General features: G+C 39.0%; 1 protein-coding gene across 13 annotated transcripts in view; it reads left to right on the top strand.

Moving 5' to 3' along the window:
- LOC108573119 (myosin heavy chain, muscle) overlaps window positions 1-19,301 on the top strand; it is a 43,358-nt gene extending 24,057 nt beyond the window's left edge. For 8 of the 13 annotated variants that reach the window (XM_017935493.1, XM_017935492.1, XM_017935491.1 and 5 more), the window contains exons 14-26: window positions 379-499; window positions 2,403-2,666; window positions 6,018-6,227; window positions 10,566-10,939; window positions 11,897-12,125; window positions 12,218-12,501; window positions 13,085-13,163; window positions 13,603-14,332; window positions 14,934-15,295; window positions 15,386-15,781; window positions 15,918-16,262; window positions 16,347-16,595; window positions 18,628-19,301. In XM_017935493.1, coding sequence (XP_017790982.1) covers window positions 379-499; window positions 2,403-2,666; window positions 6,018-6,227; window positions 10,566-10,939; window positions 11,897-12,125; window positions 12,218-12,501; window positions 13,085-13,163; window positions 13,603-14,332; window positions 14,934-15,295; window positions 15,386-15,781; window positions 15,918-16,262; window positions 16,347-16,595; window positions 18,628-18,711 — 3,727 coding nt within the window. In that variant the 3' untranslated portion in view covers window positions 18,712-19,301. Of the gene's footprint in view, window positions 1-378; window positions 500-2,402; window positions 2,667-6,017; window positions 6,228-10,565; window positions 10,940-11,896; window positions 12,126-12,217; window positions 12,502-12,706; window positions 12,786-13,084; window positions 13,164-13,602; window positions 14,333-14,933; window positions 15,296-15,385; window positions 15,782-15,917; window positions 16,263-16,346; window positions 16,596-18,627 lie in introns of all 13 variants that reach the window. The other 5 variants (XM_017935495.1, XM_017935494.1, XM_017935497.1 and 2 more) reach the window with 3 other exon arrangements.
- Window positions 19,302-19,933: the final 632 nt, after the last annotated feature.

The following is a 19,933-nucleotide window of genomic DNA, read 5'->3' as shown; positions in this document are numbered from 1 at the left end:
GTCTGGTGGAAAGTTTATGCACGAGTCACGTAAAGTTGAGAAACATGTCTTTGTCAGTAAACATGCCCCTTCAAGTAGCACCACCAGTTAGAAATTTCAAACTCATAAGTTACTCATCATGAATATGTATATGCACGTAGTAAGCCTTGTGTGACCCTTAGAAAGATTGGTGGAAATGTATAAAGTTGTATTTAATGAACAGTACGTGTCGAAAGAAGCGGAACCGATGCAGAGCAGAATCTCCCTTTCGTTCATTTACTCAAACGTCTAAACCGATATGCGAGCACAATCATTCTCAGTCGTTAGATTTGTGGTGACCCTGTACTAATAGAGTTCGATTTCCTGTTTTCTTTTGCCTTGCAACCCACCCACCTGTAGGTACAAGATTCTAGCGCCAGCAGCAGTCGATAAGGTGGCTTCTGACCCGAAGAAGGCTGCAGCGGCGATTTTGGAGGCGTCTGGCCTAGATCCCGATCAATATCGTCTTGGACACACCAAGGCACGTTTTCTTTCGCGATTGCGGGCTGCTCGTTACGCACACGAATATCGGCGATTACGTTTACTGCGCATAACGAGCTTTCATGTGGTTCCGCGAACTTCATCGATTGTTTGATTTCTGGCTTATACATTCAGCGCAGATTTCAATAAACGGCGACGTATAAAACGATATTGCTATCAGTTTGACGACGCATGGTACGGTTACATATGAAACGATCGAAAATTAAGCTCTGAATGCATTTAAAATTCGTTGAATAATTTGCTTCTGTGATGAAAAGGTTTCACTTCCCCGTAATAACTGCGTCAGATTGTTAACTTTGCTCTTTGGAAACTTTAAACGGCATTTATGCCTCTTGATACGTAAAGTCACGAAACAACCTCAGGTAGATTTTATCTCGCTGCGCTGCATGTATCAACCACTCAAACATTTATTTCGCAGGAATTACATTTCTCATGTTAATAATCGACGCTGCCTCGCATAAACACAAGTGCAAACGTGTTTAACCAACGAAAACATCTGTTAAAACATCTTGAGGTTGATTTACGAATCACAATTGCCTTATTCCCTTTGAACGCTATAGATTTCTAACGCAGAACTTCCGTGCCGTCAGTTCTACATTCAGATAGAATTCTAGAAGCAAGCAGATGAACAAAGTAGATATACAGTAGATGATTGCTTACGTACAGTTCTATTTTAGAAATCTTGAAAAATGTAACAAACGTGAGACCAACTACAGGACAGATCTCATGCCAGTCAGCAATCTTCCCTTAGAAATACAATGCAATCCCATTGTTAGTATCATAACAATTAGATCGTCTACAAGCGTTTAACCATGTGTGGATATTTTTTATTTGTTGTGCCACCCCAACCATAAAACGAACCACCGCAGATACAAAATTCTGTGCGCCAATGCCATCAAAGAACCTTGCGACCCACAAAAAGCGACCCAGCTGATTCTGGACGCAATCAATCTGGAGCCAGAGCTATATCGTATGGGTCTCACCAAGGTACTAGACGCCTTTGGTTAACTCATAATAACTGAACAATTAACTAACAACAACAACTCATAGCTTAACCTGTAATAACACGAAAGGTCGTCTAATATAACACAAATGAAGTATAATACTTCTCTAGCACAAGCTTTCGATCTTGTTAATCTTGATCTTGATACTTTCTAACAAGAAACACTCGTCATGAAAATATTTTCATGAATATTTTCACGTACATACGCGTATTCCTTTTTCTACACTGTACGAGATAGGAAACACTTTTGTTATTTTAAATTAATTCCAACAAAATTAGTTCGGCTAACGAACATTTTACATGTGTCCACTTAAGATGTTTTTATTCCTCAATTAGTATGTTAGAAACGAACGAATGAACCACAAGAAAAGTAAAAGGTTGAAAGCTTGATCTCGGGATAACAGTAACCAATCCTTCTTAATGTAATCTAAATCTAATCTAAACGTACGATATTAATTCATTGAAATTTCTTTGGGCATATTTTCTTTTATTCAGCAAATACAAGGTAACCCTTTGTTCCGCTTTTTAATGTTCTAGATTAGTTTATCGTGCTTCTATGTCCTATTTCCTATTTTAATACAGGCCAAACAGAGGTTCCGCTTTATGAAATTCTGCGTACTAACTCCTTTCTTAAAAGAACGTTACTTTGATCGTCTCGGCTCAAACGAAAGTGTTTAAGCACGGCCTTATTCATCGTCCAATAGAATTTTCAATACCTATTCTTCGAACAGTCAATTTAAAATATTTCCCGCGCCTAGTAACGTTCATATATGCAAGGCAAATTCGACACCGAGAATGATCAAAGTAATTCGTAGGAAATGCCGGAAGAACAATTACTAACCGAAACTTTTTTTCCCACCGCTACTTTGAAAAACAACAGGTATTCTTCCGTGCCGGAGTCCTGGGTCAGATGGAAGAGTTCCGTGACGAGCGTCTCGGCAAGATTGTGTCCTGGATGCAAGCCTACATCAGAGGTTACTTGTCCAGAAAAGACTACAAGAAACTCCAGGAACAACGTCTGGCTTTGGTTGTCGTTCAAAGGAATTTGAGAAAGTACCTGCAACTTCGTACTTGGCCATGGTGGAAATTGTGGCAGAAAGTTAAACCCCTCCTCAACGTCTCTCGTATCGAAGACGAGCTTGCTGTGAGTAGTTTAACTAAATACTTTATGCATTTCACATACATTCGCATACACTTTGCACCTTTGCATACATATAATACAAAAGTTATTTCTTAGATATCCCTCGATCTTTCTTAATGTTATAATATTATTATTATTACATACTTTTTTTTCAATTTCTTTCGTAAGATAGTACATTAATTTCTTTTATTCGAGTATGACTTTTCGATATGTCTACATCCGCACATTTCACGAAGCTGAATAAAATTTTTCATTTTTTGAGACAAACAAGAAACATGAACAAAATAAAATTTTAAGCGCTTTGAAATGACGCATCGCGACCTTTCCGTAGCCATTCGATACAAATGTTACGAAAATATTACTTCGTATTATTTATAATTTATTACATAGAATGATTCCCAATGTTTGCTGTTTCGTCTAGAAACTTTTACAACATTATGGAAGTTTTTCATAAAATTTTTCGTTTTCCCTGAATTAGCTGAACGTCTCAAAACAATGTTAAAGTTTTACGCAAGTTTGAAATATTTGTTCTTCCATCACATTGTTTCGCCTATCATGCGCATACGTCTTATTAACAATTTCATATTACGTATCAAATATTAACATGTTATACGTGTTTTCGATTTACGTGAAACACTTGATTCAATCTTTGGCCAAAACTTGAAGGTAATACTTACGAACGTGGATTCTTCAATCGAATAATATTTGATCGGTAACACATTCATTATTAGGTCAAATTGCGTAACACTATTGTAAGTTTATCTCATAATGTCTATTCTATTCAACATTTCTTGCTAAGGAAGGTGTTCCCTACCGGAGATCAAACAATCATTTTAAGAACCTTCGGACAGTATCGCTACTAACTTTTACTGTACTACATTTCCTGATAATTTACGAGAAGCGAAACATAGCACTGGATTTTACCATAAAATTTGTTCGTTCGTTTACCGAGGCTTGATCATTTCATTTCCCAGAAGCGTCAGCTTTTGACGTCCCGTTTATTTTCTCAAGCTGGCTATTTTCTTCTTTTCCCGATCTCACATTCGAAAAGACAAGCAATGGTTTCCGCTATTGTCCGACGTTCCATATAATTCTTCTTCGAAAGCACCGTTAAAAGATTTAATTTAAAAAGAACGCACGGGATAAATATCTCAAGAATACCGTTTTACAGTTACAACTTAATTAGAAATCTTTCCGATGCTTCTTGTTTTTACATATCGTTTTGTACGTTAAAAAAATGGAGCAAAGTGTCAGTAAATAAACAATATAACGTACGAATATTGATTTACTTACGTTAGAAAGGTATCGAATGTTGAAACGCTGGTTATCGAGATCTTCATCTGGATCACTTCGAACTATAAAGAGTGAAACTAATTATTGCTGATAGAGATACTGTAGGTTTCGCTTGTACTACTTAATTGGCTTTCAGAGTAACGTTATATTAAAAATAGGGACGTGCTGTACAAATAGATTAGCTCTAGTCAGAAGTGATACGTTGAATGAAACGCTCTGAAGAAATTTGTTCGCGTCTATAAATAGAACGTGTTTTGATTAAACAATTTAAATATATCCTACATAAGGCGAATGAATAATGTTGCTCGTGTAGGTGGAAGATTAAAAGAGACATCAGTGTGATGTAAACTTAACGTTTGAAATACCTTTCGTAGATTTAGATGAAGTTTGACATAATTTATATAATTGGTGAAGAATTTTCGCAACATTTGTCTTATCAAAATTCCTATTATAAAGGAATCGAAGCTAAATCATTTCGTCTTTTTTTAGTACCCTATAAATAGGCCTCCAACACGTTTTGGCGCGTACTTTTCTCTCTCTTTCTTTCTCGTAATTTTCAATAATCCCTCCTATCGATGATATAAATAAAACAAAAATATTAGTTTTTCCTGATCCGACTATAGTATTATAAACTTACTGTTACATTTAATAAATTCCAGAATCTCGATTTCATCGTGAACTCTGTCGACCTTAAAAACGAAACGACCTCTATTTCGGTATCTTTGGTAGAATTTTATTTTGGAAAATTATTTTCACAAACTAAGATATTTAAATCTTCTGTTTACTATATTTTGAAGTCAAAATTTCGTTATTGCTTAAAAAGTCGTCAAGCATATAGCACGTTCTGCGGCAGGCAATTAACCGTAAAGCTTCGAAACAATTTTACATTTTTCAAGGCATAACCGTTTTCAATTTAAAAATGTCAGTTCGTTATTAAAGATAGACACAACGAAAATTGTTGGTAACAGATCATCGATGATATTTGACAATAATTTACGGAGATTTCACAATCGATCGAACGACCTACCGATTTAGCGGAGTGCAGAACGACTACAGAAATAGGAACAATCTTTTGTAATCAGATCAGTCTGGTCTAAGGTCGGTACTCGTCTAATCGCGCGATTATCCGAATTTTCCACCGGGTCAACGAAAATGAAGTAGTCCGAGTCATATTCAATCGAAAATAGTATCATCTGCTATAAATGATATTAGCAGAGCATAAATCTAACCGCGCCGACGCAGTAAAACGATCCCACCCCTTTTCACGAAACGATGCTTGTTCCCAACTACGGGAGAAAGCCAATTCCATGGGCTGCTCCTACGGGAATAACGTGGTCGATCGGTGTTACACTGTCTGGAGCGTAAAAGGAGACTGGAGTTTGCTCGTTCGGAGCTTACTGGAACAGCTTCTAATTTCGTCGATCCCCCTCCACCTAGCCAGTTTGTCATGGTAGCCTCTTCTGGTTGCACACGTATAAGTTCCTTTTTCGTCATCGGGATCGGTTATAAATATTTTTCTACGATGAGTATTGCTGGAGTGGGGGCGGTGATTCCTCGCGACGACCACGAAGAGGGATTTTGGGTAGAAAAGTTGAGCCTCTGGTAAACCGAAGATCAGTCGAATGCGCGATCTTACGCCGACTTCTTCGAAAACCTTTCTTTATCGAACTTTGCCCCCTTTTTTACACAACGAATATTGCTGCGAACGCGACTGAAGCATTTCTTCGGTCTTTACTTCTTTTTATCTTTTTTTTTTCACTTTCGTTATCGATATCAAACCCCGAACGAAAGATTGTAACACGAAAACGACATTCGACATTCTTCTCTACCGTTCATTCTCCTTTATACTTCTGATCGACGTTGGATCCTCTCCGATGGGAGAACGCTTTTAGATTCTTCAATTGATCAGTTGTTACTTTTCGCGACGGTTTTCACGTTCGGCGAGTGTTTGGCCAAAGATCTGTGAATTGAGAGAAGAGAATGGGTGACACGCTGGTCGAGGACACGAACGCCGCTGCGAGCGAGCAGAAATCTAACGGTGATATGGAATCCCAATTGCAGGCGCTCGAAGAGAAAGCAAAGAAAGCTCAGGAAGCCTTCGAAAAGGAAGAGAAGTTGCGCAAGGAACTCGAGGAGCAAAACACGAAACTTATCACGGAAAGGAATGCCTTGCAACGACAGCTGGATGGCGAGAAAGGTTCTCTCTCGGAATACATGGAGAAATCCTTGAAATTGGCCGCTCAGAAATCTGACCTCGAGTCACAACTTCAGGTAAGTTTTAATTTACCGACAATTATTCTCATTTGCCAGTCAAAGGAAAGAAACAGTTTTCTGAAGATATGAGTCCTTTTTTAATCGAGGTTCAATCTCATTGTCGCGTGTCATTTTTAAGAAATTAAACGAAGTGTGAATTGGAAAAGCAAAGTACTGTGACAACTGAATCTTTGAATAAAAATATTAAAGATTGATAGAAAGAACAAGCCGGTACTAGTTAAAAATCAGACATTTAAGTTTCCCTTGCAATCCAATCAATGAAGAAACCAATCAATGATTTTCTTGTGCAAAATTCATATAGCAGAAAGTAGTTCAATTGGCACGATTCGTTGACAACAAGATCCATTACGCGATGAATCAGTGTACGTCCTCCGCAAATCGAACGATGAATTAGGCAAACGATAATTATACCTCCCAGACGAATGGTTCGATGTCGAAACGGAAAACAATCAGGTTATTAATTTATCCTTAACATTCGTGAAATCAACCGAGGACGTAATACGTGAAACATATTACAGCCTCAATTGTAAGAAAAATATTGGAAATCAGGAAGGATCTGTGATTAAATAGGAAAGTAAAATTTTAAGTGTCCATCCTAAACAATAGCAGATCCGCTTTTGCATAGCTCCTAATTAATAATAGCTTCCTAATTTCCAATAATTTGAGTTGCTAGAATATTTGTTTAGCAGTTTATAAACAATTGATCGTATATTTCAATTTATACGAAATAATTCGAAAAATGATCGAAGAGCACTTATTTAGAAATCTGTTGTTATATTAACGGCGAAGAATCCATAATTTGAAAAGCGACAAATTTTGTACGAAGAACAACATCGTTTCTAGTTTTGTACGTAGAAACGGAACAATTTCTTTTTAATTTACTCCGTTAGAACGTAATGTCACCGTAACGATTCTAAAAACGACAAATTTCTCTAGTCACATAAATGTTTTGAACGCGATAACTATCATAACGAGATGAAAATATCAAGAATGTAGTTTTAAATTCCAAAAGGGTGAGGTAATGAAATCCAGAAGTTTCGACGTAACATTTATGCTATAGCTTTCTCCGAGAGAGCTTGAAATTCAAAATTTACAAGCTGATCATAATTTAAACGGATCTGGCTCGAATTACAGAAAATGATGCACCTGGCAAGAGTTGATACATCGTCGTTTCGTAAGCATGAACATTAAGTAGCAGAGGTGCGTCATTAGTCAGACGCATCTGACTATCGTTCACCGCAGGCTATTTTTCTTCGACGACGAATCATCCAGTATCATTTCGGTCGTTTCTACATTCTGCATTCATTCCAAAATTATCACCAAATTCTTATTTTAGATTCTTTTCTTTGGTTTTGCCCTCGTCGCTTCAACAATTTCGGCCTCTTCTCTTCCATTCCGCACATCCCCCCCCCTGTAAAGTATTGTAACTTCGTCGAACGATTCATCGCATCGGAGTACACTTGAGAAATTGAATTTTATCGGAATGCTAACGAAACGTAAAACCGAATAATATTGTTAACCTGGGAGACCTGACGTTGTCAGTGTCAGTGTGCAAGAGTCTGAAAACAGAAACAGACTGACACATGCATACGTCTAACAACAGCAACCTGCACAACTTCTTTTCTAACGTAAAGCAAAAAGGTAAAAAGTATTGTTACAAATGAGACAGCTTTACTCGTATTAGATTCTAAACTCCCAGGACTGTACGCTTTTCATCTGGTTCCTTTTCGTAACGAATTCCTGTGCTCGAAATAGTTAACGAAACCGACCAGTTTATTGAAAGAAATTGGATAGCGGTGGAATTGATCGTGTAACATAAAAAGAGCTCCAAGAATTCCGTGCAGGATAAGATCCGTTCCAGAATACCAAACTATTTTTAACGGGCGCCTCTTAAACGACTGACTAACTCATATTTTATGTCAACACCGGTCGTACTGTCGCAGATTCATTTTTTAGATTAAATTTAGAATTATCTCGTACGTTTACTGGAATAAGAAATTCAACTTAGCGGGAAACAGTGAATTTAAGCAATCGACAATTTTTCATCGACGTTAATAAATCTGAAAAGTTGAAACTTCTTAGAAACGGGAGATACTTCACCCGTATTCAAATTGTACGAAATTCATGTTACTGGTATATCTGATACACAAGCATTCCGTTCAAGAAACGTGATAACATTAGAAGAGAATATTTTCACGAAAATCAGGAAACAAGGGCAGTTGAATACAAGATGAAAGAAAAGGTAATCGAATCTGAACGCGATATTCATGATTAAACCCAGTATGAAAATGTACAGTGTCGTATACGGGTAGCAAGGGAGGAAGGAAGCGGAAGAATGAAGAAAAAGTGTTTAAATCAGCTTAAGATACTTGATATAGAGAGGAACGTTGACTACTTTACCCCTACCTTCGACACCTCCAAATTTAGCTGCCGACGATCCCAGATTCCAGATTATTAAAAGTGGGCGTGGTTGTGTGCTGGAATAACCGCGAAAAGGAAGGCAGTAACAGGTGTATGGTGTATTTATACGTTGGTACACTTATATGCGTCATCATGCAACCCCTCGACCGTTCGTTTTCGTTTCAGAAATTTGCTACCGTCATTCCCAAACGCGTCTACTTACACGGTTTCGTTATTTCCCTCGGTGTAACGAGTATTTTTCATTTTAATTGCTTCCTCGTTTTAATTCCGATTATCATAGTTGTAGAGTCTTAGCAGATCTTCATGGTTGTAACTTTAAATATCATGGAAGAGATTCAATTATTTGTATTCACTTTATTCCGAGTCCTGTGTGAACATTCGTTGTTCTAAAAAAAGGAAACCAAAGGTTAGTATAAATGTAGAAATGCAAATTACTTTTAACGAACTTAGTTATTTTCGGACAAATCGATTTCTATAACGTGCAAATAGTATCGATAATATTTAACTAAGAATTCGTTAAACACTTTACAATGTTCGCATACATTTTGTCAAAATAATCACGGAAAATTGCAACGATGGAATTATTCTTATAAGAAGTATATATGTAATTCAAATTAGAGTGCTGGTATAACATCTAAAAAATACATATCGACCATAGATTTTAAATGTAGGCATTGCCTGAAATTATTTGACATTAAACGAATTACGTCACAGAGAACTAAAAATTAATAAAGTAATATACAGCAACGAAAAGGGTTGAATCTACGTGAAAAAATTAGTCGAAAATGTAGAGTATCGTTTTTTACTACGCGTGCACTTACACATAATCTCACTTAAGCCTACGTCTTATAAATATCACTGAAAGTTACCTGTATTTCTGTTTGGGTTTATCATATTAGGTAATAAAAGATACAAATGTAATAAGAGTAATATACCTGTTGGATCGGTCGTAACGGTGAAATAGCTTGGCTACCACGATTCCCGGATTTGACACCGGTAGATTTTTACTTATGGAGCCATGTCGAGTCTCTTGTGTACCATGACGAGAACAACTCAAAGATAAAATTATTCTTGCATTTGAACATTCGGAAGCAGGAAATACTCTGGGAAATGTACTCAAAAGCGTAAGTGCAAGCATACTCAGCGAATATTCGTCGTTAATTTATTCAGAAATCAAGCTTGGTACGAAAAAATGTTACTCTGAATTTTCGACTTATTTTTTCGACCTATTTCCGGGCTGTACCATGAGTTCAAAGACACCGTGTATAATTTCTTATTTCGTTCAATACTGCAGATAAAGAAGTGATCAAAAGGTGAAATGTTTTTATAATACAATTATATACATTCGTATTCGTTACATGGAAAATGAAAAGAAACAAATTATGTGACTTTTTGCAAGATTAGTCTTTGGGACATTGTAGTAGCGATCAGTAATTAGTAAGAAACTACTGTTTGATAAGTCAGAGGTTAACTTAGATGAGACTTGGAGTACCTATGTACTTCCGCATTCTGCATTTTGTATTGAAAATTAATGTGGTTTCTGCGGCAATTATAATACTTAAACATCGGTGAATATTATTGTTACAAATGAATTGACACTTACATTGCATAATGATTTGTATCAATAGCAATTATATCAATGCATTCGTTATACGTTAAGCAAGAAAGAATTACCTTTATCAAGGAGATTCAGTTAAAAAATTTAGTAACTTATTATTGCTAGAAAAATATTGTTGATTGAATTTAATAAAAAAAGACTCATGTTTTAAGAAGAAACTTGAATGAACAAGTATCGCTGTGAAATAGAAGAACGAAACATCGGTAATTATTGTACATAGTATGATGATTGTTATTGAAAGAGGAAATGGTAAGTTTGAAAGGAATGGAAATCTCACTAGTTTCCATGCATTACAGGATCTCAATGACAGATGCAAAGAAGAGGAAGATGCGCGAAACAATCTTTTCCAAAACAAGAAGAAACTCGAACAGGAAGTAGCAGGCCTAAAAAAGGACATCGAAGACCTCGAACTTAACCTGCAGAAATCTGAGCAAGATAAAGCCACAAAAGATCATCAAATCCGTAACCTGAACGACGAGATCGCCCACCAAGACGAACTGATCAACAAATTGAACAAGGAAAAGAAGAACCAGGGTGAAGTTAACCAAAAGACTGCCGAAGAGCTCCAAGCTGCTGAGGATAAGGTTAATCACTTGAACAAAGTGAAAATCAAGCTGGAGCATACACTCGACGAACTCGAAGACTCCCTCGAACGTGAAAAGAAATCCCGGTTAGTGATTTCTCAGAGTATTAATCTCATAGCTTTCACAAATTATATGTAGTATCGGGGCCTCCATAGCCAAATAGGAAACCTCGAAGGGACAATAGAGAGGGAGTGGTTGGCGTAGCGCGCAAACCCTCGGCTTGGTAAGACGAAGGTCTCGGGTTCGATCCCCGTTGGGTCCCTCAATATTTTTCTCTAGGTTCCTACAAATGGGGGCTCGTCCGGGATGGAGGCATCTACGGCTACACGAAGCCAGGAGGTGTGGTGATGAAAACATGTTGAGGGTTGTGCACGTCTCTCAAAAATGCGTTGTTTCGGCTGTGTGCCACTGTGTGGGGGAGTGTGCCCGAAAGTGTTGAGTTGTGTTGCGCTGAGGACATTCGAGGGCGAATGTCAGTTCAGGATGGCCGAGTGTAGTATCGGGGCCTCCATGCCCAAATAGGAAACCTCGAAGGGACAATAGAGAGGGAGTGGTTGGCGTAGCGCGCAAACCCTCGGCTTGGTAAGACGAAGGTCTCGGGTTCGATCCCCGTTGGGTCCCTCAATATTTTTCTCTAGGTTCCTACAAATGGGGGCTCGTCCGGGATGGAGGCATCTACGGCTACACGAAGCCAGGAGGTGTGGTGATGAAAACATGTTGAGGGTTGTGCACGTCTCTCAAAAATGCGTTGTTTCGGCTGTGTGCCACTTTGTGGGGGAGTGTGCCCGAAAGTGTTGAGTTGTGTTGCGCTGAGGACATTCGAGGGCGAATGTCAGTTCAGGATGGCCGAGTGTAGTATCGGGGCCTCCATACCCAAATAGGAAACCGATTCCCGGATTCGATTCCCGTTGGGTCCCTCTCAGTATTTTCCCGTCGGTTCCTACATATGTGTTAAGAAACTTCTTAGTTAGTTAAAGTATTTTTTTCGAAATATCAAATTTATAATATTGCATAAATGTATATGTGTACGCTTGATTCGACAGAGCCGACGTAGAGAAAGCTAAACGAAAAGTAGAGGGTGACTTAAAACTCACGCAAGAAGCCGTTGCGGACCTCGAGAGAAATAAGAAAGAACTTGAACAAACCATTCAACGCAAAGACAAGGAACTCTCCTCTTTAACTGCCAAACTTGAAGACGAACAATCCTTAGTAGGCAAACTGCAGAAACAGATTAAGGAATTACAAGCCCGTATCGAAGAACTCGAAGAGGAGGTAAGTTTCTATGCAGCCGTTCCATTTATTATTGTAATTGTTGCGATGCAGGAAACAACAACGAAGTTCTCCTATGTCTGTATACCTGTTAGATCGAAGCTGAGCGCGGTTCTCGTGTGAAAGCTGAGAAACAGCGCAGCGACTTGGCACGAGAACTCGAGGAACTTGGCGAACGTCTCGAGGAAGCTGGTGGCGCTACCTCTGCTCAAATCGAACTTAACAAGAAACGAGAAGCTGAACTTAGCAAACTCCGCAGAGATCTCGAAGAAGCTAACATTCAACATGAAGCTACTCTTGCCAGTTTGCGTAAGAAGCATAACGATGCCGTCGCTGAAATGGGAGAACAAATTGACACGCTTAACAAACTTAAGGCTAGGTAAATTTATAAATATATTAGAAACAGAAATTAGAAACACGGTTTTGAAATTTCCAAGAGTACTTCTCGCTCGTATTATCGTAGATTTACAATTTTAGTAGGAAATATCAGTAGTGAAAACGTCATTAGCGAAAAAATCTTAAAAGTAAAGATAACGAAAAGTTGTTTATAAAGAACTGGAGATATAATTGAATGTCTTCAATAGAGCCGAAAAGGGCCGCCATGACATCCATGCTGAGCTAAACAATTCTCGCGCTGCAACGGATCAAGTTTCCCGGGAGAAGGTAGATTGAAACTACGAGAATGTCGAACCCGTTGTTTTCAGAATTATTTGTCACTCGTCTGTTGTCGTCGAGTTACTCCTGAATGGTTTTGACGGAAAATGTTTTAATGTTTCATCGTACCAGAATGAGCACGCGAAGTTCCCTCTTAACATTACAATTCATTTTTCCAGGGTTTCGTCGGTGATCAAGCGATACATATTATCATAACCATAAAATGTTCATTTTGTCGATTCTAATTTCTCCAAATGTCCACCCAAATTACTAATTACCCTCTTGAAATCTGTTTTCATGAAAATTAGGGTTGAAAAGGACAAGGTTCAGTACTTCAGCGAACTGAATGATATGCGCGCATCCGTAGACCAATTAAGTAACGAAAAGGTAAGATGTATGTTTCGAGAAAGCTCCACGATACAGCAGACTAATGCAACTAACAGCTTTATCAGGCAACTGATGCAGCAATACGGGAAACAAGAACAGCAGAGGCATCGTGATTCCCATGAACGTATCCACGTGTCACTCGTGTCGTATGAAAGTGTGCCCAGCTTGTAAAGCTTGCTCTTCGTGTGTACATCCCTATTTCGAAATATTCATTCACTTTTGGATTATCAAGAGCATACGCAAATTTCCTTTTGCAATACTCACTTATGGAACACTTAGTCCTTTTGCTTTGCGCAGCAGTTATTTTTGTTTATAAACTGCAACCACCTAATGCTCGAGTAAAGACCAATGAACGAGCTCTTCCAAAAGTGAATGCAACTACGATCGATAAAATCGAACGATTCGTCTAAGATTTTCAAATGTCCAAAACAAAAAACAGGCTGCTCAAGAAAAGATCGTAAAGCAACTGCAACACCAGTTGAACGAGACCCAGGGCAAACTTGAGGAGGTGAACCGCACTCTGAACGACTTCGACGCTGCTAAGAAGAAACTGTCAATCGAAAATAGCGACCTGCTGCGCCAACTGGAGGAAGCTGAATCACAAGTCAGCCAGCTGTCCAAGATCAAGATCTCACTGACGACACAACTGGAGGACACGAAACGCCTGGCCGACGAAGAATCGAGGGAACGCGCCACACTTCTTGGCAAATTCCGCAACCTGGAGCACGATCTGGACAATATTCGAGAACAAGTCGAAGAGGAAGCAGAGGGCAAGGCAGATCTCCAGAGACAACTCAGCAAGGCGAACGCAGAGGCACAACTATGGCGCACGAAATACGAGTCCGAAGGAGTTGCAAGAGCCGAAGAACTCGAGGAAGCCAAGAGAAAGTTACAGGCTCGTCTGGCGGAAGCAGAGGAAACGATCGAATCCCTCAACCAAAAGGTTATTGCTCTCGAGAAGACGAAACAGAGATTGTCGACAGAAGTGGAAGACCTACAAATCGAAGTCGATCGTGCAACCGCAGTTGCCAATGCTGCCGAAAAGAAACAGAAGGCCTTCGACAAGATCATTGGGGAATGGAAGCTCAAGGTCGACGATCTTGCTGCCGAACTCGATGCCAGTCAAAAGGAATGTCGCAACTACAGCACAGAATTATTCAGGCTCAGAGGTATATTTTCCACTCTTTATTCTGAATCCTTGCGTTTCCTTTCATTTGATACGTCCTTAATCGCTGCATGTGCTGTTTATGGTCAACGAAGAAAGAGAACACTGAGATGAGGAAAACCTATAGAAAAATCTTAGAACGTCAGTTCTAAATCATGCAAACGTAACCAAGCCTGTTTCCGTACAATGACTTTGGACACGAACCGGGACGTAACAATCGAAAATTATAAAAACCCCTCGAAAGTGAAACATCCAGAGTTTTCACAAGTTATAGTGTCGCGACTGGTTCGTGTCTTTAATGATCATTCTTAGACTATTTTTCGCTATTCAAGGAACAGATGGCGAAAACACTGTAATGCACTTAAAAACCCTGTATTCAACGCGACGCGAAGATAATCCCAATTTAATATTTTTCGCGTTTAATTACACTTCCTTAGTTCAACTTAGTTCACGGACAGAACAAAAAGAAAACAGAAAAATCACCTCAATTGTTCCACATTATTAAAGTCCCACATAAATCCGAGGAAAGGGGCAAAAAACTTTTATGATTCGCAGCACACCGCACTTTTGTATACCAATATAATTCACACTTCGTTTTCGTATAGGCGCATACGAAGAAGGCCAAGAACAGCTGGAAGCAGTACGTCGCGAAAACAAGAATCTCGCCGACGAGGTGAAAGACCTTCTGGACCAGATCGGCGAAGGTGGACGCAACATTCACGAGATCGAAAAGGCCAGAAAGCGCCTGGAGGCTGAGAAGGATGAACTTCAAGCCGCATTGGAAGAAGCCGAAGCCGCTCTGGAACAGGAAGAGAACAAAGTGTTGCGCAGCCAGCTTGAATTGAGCCAAGTTAGACAAGAAATTGACCGACGCATCCAGGAGAAGGAAGAAGAATTCGAAAACACCAGAAAGAACCACCAGCGTGCTCTTGACTCTATGCAAGCATCGCTCGAAGCCGAAGCTAAGGTTAGTAAGCAAAAGCACAGCATGAAACGTTAAATTTTCTCCTATTTTATTGGAGAACCAAACTTGAAAGTCGTTTAAAAATGTACACAGGGTAAGGCTGAGGCGCTACGCATGAAGAAGAAGCTTGAGGCTGACATTAACGAGTTGGAGATCGCTTTGGATCATGCGAACAAAGCAAATGCTGAAGCTCAGAAGAACATCAAGAGATACCAGCAACAATTGAAAGATGTGCAAACCGCGCTTGAAGAAGAACAACGAGCACGCGACGAAGCAAGGGAACTCCTTGGAATTTCCGAACGTCGGGCGAACGCTCTTCAGAATGAACTCGAGGAAAGCCGCACTCTTCTCGAACAAGCTGACCGCGGACGTCGCCAGGCCGAGCAAGAATTGGCAGACTGCCATGAACAACTGAATGAATTGGGTGCTCAGAACGCTTCTATCTCTGCTGCCAAGAGGAAACTCGAGGCTGAACTTCAGACTCTGCACGTAAGTATTCGCATTTTTCTTTTCGTTAAAATGTAGAGAAAAAGAGCTAGTCACGATTAAATCACATTTGAAGCACGGTAAAATGCTAGAAGAATGTAGAATATTTGGTACAATTTATAAATTTCGTTTACTTCAGTCTGATTTGGATGAGCTGCTGAACGAAGCGAAGAACTCCGAGGAAAAAGCAAAGAAGGCCATGGTCGATGCCGCTAGATTAGCCGACGAACTCCGAGCCGAACAAGATCATGCTCAAACACAAGAGAAACTCCGCAAAGCTCTCGAAACTCAGATCAAGGAGCTCCAGGTGCGTCTTGACGAAGCCGAAGCGAATGCCCTCAAGGGTGGTAAGAAGGCCATTCAGAAACTTGAACAACGTGTACGTGAATTGGAGAACGAACTCGACGGAGAACAGAGGAGACACGCTGACGCCCAGAAGAATCTCCGCAAGTCCGAACGTCGCATTAAGGAACTCAGCTTCCAGGTCTGAATCCAATACGATATGCAATATGGAAAAGAAAATCTTATACACTATTCGAACTTTACCGATTGTTTGCGCAATTTTTAGGCCGATGAAGACCGTAAGAACCACGAACGCATGCAAGACCTTGTTGATAAGCTTCAACAGAAGATCAAGACGTACAAGAGGCAGATTGAGGAAGCTGAAGAAATTGCTGCTCTGAATCTCGCGAAATTCCGCAAAGCGCAACAAGAACTTGAAGAAGCGGAGGAAAGGGCGGACCTCGCTGAACAGGCAATCACCAAGTTCCGCACTAAAGGACGTGGAGGAAGTGCTGCGCGTGGACTAAGCCCAGCGGTAAGCGAATATTAAATTATTCCACACTCGATATCGTCTTCATTTCTACACCTTTATTTTCTTTTCTCTTTACACCTTATCTAGCGATGATCATTCTTTTATACCACGCAAAACTCAACACCGAGTCCTTTAATTTATGCCTGGAATATCTTCGACGCGAACACTAAAATGCACCTTTTAAAAAGCTGAAGGGATTAAGTGACAGGACAAATAATTTCACCTGATTTAACAATGAAGTTTTCATTTTTTGTAAATGACATTTCACAAATCGTCAAGATTTCGTAGAAATTCTCAGGTTACTAGAGTTAATACAAATATTACATTCAATATAGAGTAAACGTATACGGCCGAAAGTTTAAGATTTTACAAATTTAGGAATATCCCAGCACGAAGGACGCAATGAATATAGTGAATGCAATTCGAAGCATTAGTATTCTTATTGATTTTCTCAAATTTTGCTCAATTCCAAACACGTTTCGTTTAAAATTTCCTCAGAAATGAATTCCAGAAGATTATTGTTAATTGCTATGTGAACTTCAAAATATAGAAATGAAAAGGAACAAAGTGGTTCCTATCAAAGGTGTAGATAAAAGGAAAAGAATTTTTCATCATTAAGAGGGACCCCCTTTTGAAACGTACCGAACTATGTACGCATTCTTCGTCCCACGCGAATCAATTTCGTATATCAATGGTAAACTTAGGATCTCGGATCTCGAATCGTGAACGAAATCTCGTAGAAAAGCAAGGAAACATAAAGCCGCGCAGCACACACAACGAGGAGTTATTGCGCGAATTATCTCTAATTGTAAATCTGTATGTCCCTGTATAGCCCCAACAGAAGGCCCGTAAGGCGCCCTCCGCGTTGGAGTAAAGAGCATCGCGACGGTCCATGTAAGTTCGTGCACGTGTCACAAGCACGTGTGTGTGTCAAAAGAAGGGAGAGCACAATAATCGCAAGCAAACAATTGTATACAGACAGAATTGTTCTGAATCCCCATCCGCCGATCGTCAATGTCTTTTTTCTTTTTTTTTTTTCTTGTGAAACCCGTGTGAAAAGCTGATAACACTTCTGGGGGTATACCTCACAAGTATGGAGCTTGGTCTTGGTCATTAATTAACGTTGTGTATTACCTATCCCAACAAATTCACGATAGTTTACGAACGGATCACTATAGATCCCTTTCTATAGAATTTAGACGAGTCATTGCTTGGTTAGCAATTAGTTAGTTACATGTACGCGTGTATAGATTTATTTACCTATGGTTTTATTTAGACACTGTGCGCGATGCGGTTAAACTTCGATTTTAACTTCGATTGGACATAAATGTAGACATATTGTCCAGTGTGTTCCTCTTCGCGAAACTAAACAAACAAAATCATTACAACAACTGCGTAAGAGAGGTATTACGACCCTCGTTTAATCCCCTATGGTTGTTTTTCCATTGCACCACCAAAGATCTTCGACAAATACATGAACTGAATGAAAAGGACACAGAGAACGTGTAAATATCCCGAAACGTGTTTAATTTCTCGAAAAATACAGCAGTATTTAATTGAATTGAAGTTCGTTAAGGATGGGATTAAGACTATACACTTTTCGTCTAACTGTACGTGCGTAATATAAAGTATTATCGTGACGATATCGCCACTTGTTAGAGTAAGATAATTTCAAATTAAAAAACAGAAGATAATTATTTTATTTTACCCCTGGAAAGGACAAAATATGTATGTTGAAAATTATGATTCGTGAAATTTTACATCCGTTAATTCGTAAACTATATATATTTCGAATTCTCTAATTCGAAAAAAAAACTTGATCCCATCTCTAAAAATTGAAGAATATTTCCCTTAAAAGATTTCTTTGTTCGAAAGTGTCTCAGTGTCTAATATCGAAAAAAAACGTGTATCACTGTAGTTGTACTGTTCATTGTAAGAGCAGTTATTGCTTTTGAAGAAATTCACTGTCCCATCGTTAATAACTGTCGCATTCATGACAAATGGAAATAATAAATTGCGTTTCCGAACTTTTCAGCCACATCGATCAGCGTTCAAACCCCAATTGGATGGTTCCGCATTCCCGCCACGCTTCGACCTGCAGCCCGATGGTGAACTGTAAAGATCTGTGCGACCAACTTACTCGTTAGAAACTTAATCGTAACAGCTTAACAGACGAATTGATTGATCGCAACCGACGAACTTTCATCGTGTCATCTCACTGAATAACTCATCCCATTGTCTTCATATATATGCACACCTTTACGCTGAAGTACAAAAAGTTCTTTCACCATCTTCACTTTTATTGACACGTGAATGTCCGTGCTTGGTCACCTTGCCAGTTTTGAAATAAAAACGAAATTTTCTCACTTGGACGTTATATCGTAGTTATGTGTATATGTAGTACATTTAATTGTCGAACAAAAACAAAAAGGAAAGGGAAAAGTAAGAAAAAAATCAGGAATAATAACACACGTGGAGGAATAGTAGCCTTCACCACTCGCGCTGACGGTCGAGGAAAAAGAGAGTGAAAGAGTGAGAGTGGGAGAGCAAGAGAGAAAACGAGAGAAAGGAAAGGTGCGAGCGGTCGAAATGGAAGACGAGAGCCAGCTCGAAATTTAAACGTTCTATTAAGAACACGTAGCGAAAAGGGAAAATATAATGTGTATACTGGCATACGCGCGAATCAAGCGGACGAATCAATAAATGAAACACGATATACACACTGCAGAAATAGAACGATAAAAAAAAGGAACGAGATTACACGTTAGAACAAAACGAGCAGCGAAAAGAAATTTATCGCTAGTCGCGGATTTGAACGACGGCGCGCATTATTATATATGTCATCCAAATGATAATCCTATCCTATAAAGTTAATTGTAATTTATAAAGGGAGCCGAAGTATGTATTTATTAAAATAAATAAGCAATAAATAAAATTAAGATCCAAACATGATGTTCATTAGATTAATCAAATGATTAACTTGGTTGATTTTCAATCCCTTATCAAATTAATAGCAAAGCTTGATCGAAAGAAAATTTGATTTTCTTGATAGGTTCCAAAGAACTGGTTCGAGAAGCAGCATTAATTTTCTAGACTTTAAGATCACGTTAAGCTTTATCACCCAAATTTTTCCACAATATATGCGTGAGACGTTGTACTATTCAGCAAAATTTTATTGAATGTCATACGCAAGCCTTGCGGACAAAGCTTTAAACTACATGGAATAATGTTTGAAACGTGTTCGTATCAAAACATCAGCTTAGCGTCGCTTACATTTCGAGAATCGATCTTCGTTTCGATACTGAGTCTCAAGAGTTTATTTGCCAATGAAAATGTTAAAC

This window comes from Habropoda laboriosa, unplaced genomic scaffold, assembly GCF_001263275.1.
Source record: "Habropoda laboriosa isolate 0110345459 unplaced genomic scaffold, ASM126327v1 scaffold89, whole genome shotgun sequence".
In the NCBI taxonomy this organism is placed as follows: Eukaryota; Metazoa; Arthropoda; class Insecta; order Hymenoptera; family Apidae; genus Habropoda; species Habropoda laboriosa.
This window is presented reverse-complemented; position numbering and strand designations above follow the sequence as displayed.